Here is a 6989-nt window from a genome sequence, read left to right on the forward strand (position 1 = left end):
AACTGGATGGGATCGGCACTGCTATTAGCGTTCCCGTGTCACAGACGACAAAACCGAGGCTCAGCAGGACAAAGTCATCGGCCCCCAATGACAGAGCCAGTCATCTGCAGACACAGGATTTAAACCCGTTTCTGCTCGGCCCCAAATGCTTCCTCCTTTCTGCGTCACAGGCTGTGGGAGAAGCCTCCCCCCACCCCACACACACACGCAGGCCTTTCATCATCCTTCCTCTCGCCCACCACGTTCCAGGCCGGACTCAATGGGTGAAGGAAGACGGAGACACAGAGAAACGTCATACGTGTGTTTATTCACCAATCAACAGGCATCTCCTGTTTGGGCCAAGCCTCGTGTTGGATGCTGGGGGTGCAGAGGTAAAGCAGGCCAATCTTAGCCCCCACGGAGGGACTGGCCACAGAGCCACCTCTTCACCAAGGTACTGTCATTTTTTTCCAGGCTTGGGATGTACCAGGAGGTCCTGATCGTATTGAAGTGAGGAGAGTAAATCTGTGGAAGGAAAAGAAAGCAGAGCCTCAGCACAGGAACATCCGAGCGACCCTTAACATCCTTCCCACCGAGAGGGACCTCCGGCCCCCAGGCCCTAAGTCCCTTGGGACAAGGTGCTGGACTAGGTGGACGGTGCTGGTCTTCAGGCTAAGACTCAGGAACAAATCCCAGCTTTTCTGTGACTCTGCTTCAGTCTTCCGCTGGGAAAATGAGGGCACTGCACCCGAGGGGCCCGCAAAGGCCTCCGCATCTGTGCATCATCCAGGGATTTTGTGGTTCCAGACACACCGGCCAGTCGAGGCCGTAGCCATAGCAATACCATCCCAGTGCACACAAGACCTCTACTCTTTTTTTTTAGCAACAGAACATAGTTTTATTGTCATTATTATTTACAATTTATATGCCAACTATTATCCTCCGAATTTTACTTATGTTGGCAAACAGTACTATTTCATTTACTCTTTCAAGCTTTTATAAATTAGATATTGTTATGATGATCCTCATCATCATCCTCATTTTATAGATGAGGAAACTGAGGCTCAGGGAGGCTAAGTCACTTGCCCGTCTCTTGTGGCTGGTAAGTGGTAGAGGCAGGTTTGTCGGGCCGGCAAGCATTTGCCGTATACCACTGAGCCAGAGAACCTACAATTACGTTCTGTTTTTTTTTTTTAAATTGTGGTAAAATACACATAACATAACATTTACCATCTTAATCATCTAAAACATTTTTAGTTACAGTTTACTTTCAATATTATTTTGTATTGGTTTCAGAGCCTTTCCGATCTTAAAAAGCACTTTCACATTTCTTACAGTATCTCAGTGGATATAATTGCATCCATTTTACAGATGGGAAAACGGAGGCTCTGAAAGATACAATCAGTTGCTCATAGACACCCAGTCAGTCAGAGGCAGAGATGATATTAAAAGATAGAACTCATGCCCCTTTTTATGGTTCCTTCCTCCCGACTCACTCCAAGAATCCTTGCCTCCCAGGACCCAGCACCGCCAGTCACAGGTGGCCTCGGGGACTTCCTGTTTGGAGAACTGGGGGTAAATGGTGTTGAAAGGCAGAGGGTCTGCTTGGCGGGGTGGGGGACGGGTACCGGGAGATGCCAAGCACCCTCCTTCACACGGAAGGGCACCAGGAGGTTGAGGCTGTGTCAGGACGTGTGAGATGTGGATCTTTCCAGATCTTTTCCTTACCTCACACTGGCTTCACACACGAATTCCCACACACCCCCTTGCAGCACTTGAGATTGTTTAGGCAGTGGCTGTCATTCTGGCAGTAGTTTCTTGGGTTGAGCATCTTACACTGGCCGATGACCACTGGACACTTTCCAGGATTGACCTTCACTGGTGAGAAGAAAGCGCCATCTCAGGGCCTTGATCCCCTAGACACCACCCAGCCCCCACCCCCATCTCTACCCCACTTCAGTACCCAGACAGACTGGTGCACATCCCGAAGGAGACCCCTCCCACCAAGGGAGCCCCTTTGACCGTGGGAGCCCCGACCACCTGAGAGTGCAGAGCTGGGTGGGGACAAGCCCTGGCTCCGCCCCCCATCCAGCCCCATTCAGGGACTCCCCTCCACTTCTCCCAGATGGGTGTCCTCAAGCTCAAGTCTTCCTGGCCCCCCTTCCAGGATTCTACTGCCTCACCTGGCTGTGACGGGTCCACAGGATCCAAGCATTTGATGCCACAAAGGTCGCGACAGCATTTCTGCTTCTGTGGACACTGCCAGTCACTGTTGCATTGAGGGGGTTCGTATACAAGACATATGGTTCGGGGGAAGAAGGGGCAGTCTCCCTGCTTAGCTTTTCCTGAAGGGTAAGAACAGAGGAGGGAGCAGGAGCTGATTCTGAGTCGTGGCCACCATCCTGGCCAAGGAATCAGCTTCCCAGAAAGGGGAAGGAAACCCAACCCAGGTGGCTGACCCCGAAAGAACGGAGGGAGCGGCTCAGCTGAGCACTCAACCAAGAGGGGGTCAAAGGCCCAGAAAGAAGCTGCAGAGCGCGGCGTGCTGATACATGCTGTAAGAAGCAGACTTTGTAGCATTTGCCAATTTCCATGGTGTAAATACTCCCACCACGATTGATTTCCAGCTGCCGATGCGATGTCAGCCAGTTCACAAAAGTCTTGAAAATGTACCAATTGGCCACTGCAGGCCAGCAGGAGCCTTGTCCAGGACGCGGCTGCACAGAGCTCGTTAGGTGAGCCCGGCCCAGCGAGAGGGAGAGGTCCACCCTGGCTGGGAGGGAGGCAGTGAAGGGACAGCGACAGTAGGAGGGACAGCCCATCAGAAACCGAAAGAAAGACAGCAGATCGACAGATAAATAGCAGAAGAGAAAGGGGCCGTCAGAAAGCTCTAAGACACACGTTTAGAAAATTAGACAGAAGGACACCAACATGATGTGACAGAGAAAAAAGACCAAACAGTAGAAAATTAGGGGCCAGGGGCCAGACCCTTGGAAAGACGCCTTCCAGGTCAGCCCGCAGGCCCCTGGATGGCCCGAGGGGCTCGGACTCACCTTTGCTAGCACCTTCCACAGCCCGGGACATCAGGGCTCCGAGGGCCAGGAGCACCACGAAGGCCACGAGGCTGGTGAGCTTCATGGTGAGGGCAGGTGGGGTTACGGGCCAGCGTCAGCCTCGTCCCTTATACCACAGCCCGTGGGCGTGGTCCCACCCGAGCTGCCCCGCCCTCCCTGCTGCGATTTCATAAGCCGGCAACTCAGACAGAGAAGGTGACCTTGCCAACCGCCCCGAGGGTCGGTGGCTCTTTCCCACCCCAGACAAGAGCGTCAGGCCTAGGAAGGAAAATGTAGGACTTGGAGGGGGAGGTGGCAGGGGGCTGGTCAGGAAGCCACACTTTAGGGGACCCTTTGGGGTGGGGAGGGGAGGGGGAAAGGGGCGAGTAAAGAGCAGAACGGAAGGACATTGTGAAGGAGCTTCTTAGAAACCCGTCTATTTCACACTCCGGGCTCCTGGGGATTGCCCAGGGCCACTCCCTTCCCCAAACTTGAGGTGGCACCCTCACCCTGGCTCTCTCCTGACTTGTGTCCACATCGTACCTGCAGTTCCAGGTTCTCTGCCAGTCACAAGGGGGTTTCTCAAAGAATCCTCGTTATGTAACAGGTGAAGCAGGTACAGCAATGAATCCCTCTTCCGGCCTCAGTCTTAGCAGCTGTGAAGTGGGGCGGGGGGGGGGGTAATAAAAACTGACCAGGTGCCCGAGCAGGATTTGAGATACAAAGGTGGAAGGACATTGAGGAGACTGAACACACTCCTCCTTGAGGCTGATGTGAAGGAAATGACATTTGAGCCACTTTTTCTGAGATCAGCTGAGAGGATTCTTCTCAGCGGCCAGGGGAGCAGCCGAGGGGGTGAAGGAGAGCTGTTGAACATGCCCAGACCCTCCCCCCCACACCCCAGACGAGCCCCACTGCCCTTTCATTGGTAAGGAAGGCTCTCATTTACCGAGCACTAGCTGAGTGCAAGGAGGTCAGGGTGAGCAATTCTAAATAGCAGAGGAAAAGCTATTAAGGTGAAATAAAGAAAAAAATGCATAGGATTCAGGAAATAGAATATAAAGGAGAAAAGAAGGGACCTCCCATCCTGCGTCGCTGGTGACAGAAGATCCTAGAGTGACAGGTGAGGACCGGAAATACGGGGCCACCAGCCCGGACCGGAGCAGGCCAGAGGTCTCTAGGAAATACATCTTCTGGCAGGTGGACTGAATAGAACACCAGATGCATGTGCATGCACGGAGGGGAGACTTTGGTAGCTGGTGAAGAGTTGTGGTTGAATAGGTGATGGGGAAGCATAAGGGCATATAAAACTAAGCAAAGGCGAAACTCACAATTTTCCATTTCAGAACGGATACAAAAGTCGAGCCCCCAAGGGAACGTGGTGTAGTGTAGGGCACAGCTCAGCTGTGGTCCGTGTCTGCCCAGTCATGACAATGGGCACGGTGGGGCCGATGGAATGAAGATGCTCATGTGACTTTAACGGGAGGGAGGGGGATGGAAGGGTGAGCCTGCCTGCCTGCCGCGGGTGTTGGCGGTGGGGGGGAAGAGGTGGTGGGAAACCTCCTCTTCCGTCGCGGGAAGTCAATAGAGGATAAAACTGGACCGTCAGGATGTAGCACGGCAGGAGTTCTGCTTGGAGACCTGGAGGCGCGTGCCAGTAAGATCAGCCCGATGGTTCCCTCTGGGGTTCCCAGCGGGGTTGTGTGGGGGGGCGGGGGTGGGCGCTGCGTTTCTCCCAGCTGTGTGACTCTTCGGTCTCCCTGTACGTATAGCTCTGGTAAAATAAAGACAAATATTTAAAAAGCCTCTCATTTCTGTTATTTCGCTTAGCTCGCGTGAGGACGTGCAGTCACCCAGGTAAGTCACTAAGCGTCATTCTCCTTAGGATAGGGTTCCTTTGTACATAAGACTCTCTCTCTCTCTCTTTCCTGTGCTCCGTCTTACCCTGCACTTAACAGTTTCTTCTTCTTCTTCTTCTTTTTTAAAGATTTAATTTACTTTTAGAGAGAGGGGAAAGGAGGGGGAGAGAGAGAAACATCAATGTGGATGTGCAAGAGAAACATCCATTGGTTGCCTCTCGCACGCCCTCAGCCGGGGATCTGACCCACAACCCAGGCATTGGCCCTGACTGGGAATCGAACCAGAGACATTTCATTTTGTGGGATGATGCCCAACCCACTGAGCCACACCAGTCAGGGCACTTTCTTTTCTTTTTTCTTAAAAAAAAATTATTGGTTTTAGAGAGAGAGGAAGGGAGAGAGAGAGAAGCATTGATGTGAGAGAGAAACATCGATTGGTTGCCTCCCACACATGCCCCAACCGGGGATTGAACCTGCAACCTAGGTATGTGCCCTGACTAGGAATCGAACCCCCAGCCTTTTGGTATATGGGACAGTGCTCCCACCAACTGATCCACCCAGCCAGGGCAGCACTTACCACCATCTTAATGATCATCGGGGCCAGTTTATGGAAATGCTTCCCCATGAGAATATAAGGTCCTAAGGGAGAAGGACTGTGCCAGACTTGTCACTGTTGTGAAAGTCACCCTGTTGTGAAATTCACTCAGTGTGCCATCCTATGAGTTTTAACAGAGGCCGTGGAACCACCACCACAATAAGAGAGAGGTTTTTTTGCCACCCCTCAGAACTCGCTTGCACCCTGGTGGTCAGTCCCTTCCTCTGCTCCCAGCTCTCGGCAACGACAGGGGTGTGTTCTATTCCCATAGTCTGGCCTTTATGAGGCTGTCATGGAAACGGATCAAACAGCATGTAGCCTTTTGAGTCTGTCTTCTTTCACTTAGAGTGATGTATTTAAAATCGGTTCCTTTTCCGTGCTGCGTAGTATTCCATGGTGTGGCCAGGGCACGGTTTGTGTGTCCACTGCCCAGCTGAAAGATACTCTGTTTGCTGTGTTTTTGGTGATTATGAATAAAACTACTATAAGCATTCATGTCCAGGCTCTTGTGTGGCTATGTTTACATTCCTCTTGGTTAGCTCTAGGAGCAGGGTCAGCTGGTGGTATGGGAAGTGTGTGTAAACTTTAGAATAAAGTATCGCGTTGTTTCCAGAGTGGCTTCCCATTGTGTGGTCCCGCCAGCAGTGTGAGAGGTGTGATCGCGCTGAGGTTTTACTTTGTATTTCCCTAAAGACCAACAGTGAGGGAATATTTTTTTAAGATTTTTTTTTCAAGAGGGGAAGGGAGGGAGAGAAACATCAATGTGTGGTTACTTCTCATGTGTCCCCCTGTGGGGACCTGGCCCACAACCCAGGCATGTGCCCCTACCGGGAATTGAACCAGTGACCCCTTGGTTCGCAGCCCATGCTCAATCCACTGAGCTACACCAGCCGAGTCTGAGTGAATATTTTCATGTGCTTGTTTGCCATCCGCGTGTCTTCTCTTCTTCGATGAAACAATTGTTTGAACCTTTTACCCATTTTTATTGGGTTGCTTGTTTGCTTCTTACTGAGTTTTGAGAATTCTTTATACCCTCTGCATAGAAACACTTTAACAGATATGGATTTCGCCAATATTTTCCCCCAATTGGTGGCCTGTCTTTTATTTAAGTGTTTTTCGAAGAGCAGCAGTTTTTAATTTTGATGAAACCCCAATTTGAAAATGGATGAAATCATTTTTTCTTTATTATGCTTTTGGCAACAGATGGGAGAAGTCTTTGCATACCACAAAGGCACAAGGATTTTTTTCCTTTTGTTTTCTTTTAGGGCCGTGTCTCCCAGCTTCAGCAGGTCATCTCCCTACCTGGGCCCAGGGATCCTTCCAAGGGGCCAGGCCGCCACGGGCCGTCCTCCGAGGCCCTGCGCCCCGAGGACTGTGGCCGGTGGTGTTGCGGGGATGAGGGTCTTGCTGGGGGTCACATGTGAGCAGCCCCCGGCCCGTGAAGGCAGAGCTCCGAGGGATCTGGGCCACGTAGCGGGGGGCGGGGGTGGTGGCAGGTGGGCC

At 51.9% G+C, this 6989-nt stretch overlaps 1 protein-coding gene across 1 annotated transcript; it reads right to left on the reverse strand.

Annotated features, from left to right (window-relative positions):
* Positions 1-286: 286 nt before the first annotated feature.
* LOC123815220 (antileukoproteinase-like) lies at positions 287-3133 on the reverse strand. The gene is made up of 4 exons (XM_045833465.1): positions 3033-3133; positions 2163-2324; positions 1708-1857; positions 287-504 (listed from the first exon to the last, which is right to left on the reverse strand). Exons 1-3 carry the CDS (start codon positions 3115-3117, stop codon positions 1709-1711), a joined length of 396 nt encoding a protein of 131 aa, XP_045689421.1. The 5' UTR covers positions 3118-3133; the 3' UTR covers positions 287-504; position 1708.
* Positions 3134-6989: the final 3856 nt, after the last annotated feature.

Source organism: Phyllostomus hastatus, unplaced genomic scaffold, assembly GCF_019186645.2.
Source record: "Phyllostomus hastatus isolate PE091 unplaced genomic scaffold, TTU_PhHast_1.1 phas_contig_17, whole genome shotgun sequence".
NCBI lineage: Eukaryota > Metazoa > Chordata > Mammalia > Chiroptera > Phyllostomidae > Phyllostomus > Phyllostomus hastatus.

Bases quoted from the DNA above. Each gene is read 5' to 3' on its own strand.
- LOC123815220 (XM_045833465.1), bottom strand. From the start codon at position 3,117: ATGAAGCTCACCAGCCTCGTGGCCTTCGTGGTGCTCCTGGCCCTCGGA. The intron at 2,325-3,032 runs GTGAGTCCGAGC...CTTACCCTTCAG, and splicing joins TGTGGAAGGTGCTAGCAAAG to GAAAAGCTAAGCAGGGAGAC. The intron at 1,858-2,162 runs GTGAGGCAGTAG...TCTTCTCACCAG, and splicing joins TGTGGACCCGTCACAGCCAG to TGAAGGTCAATCCTGGAAAG.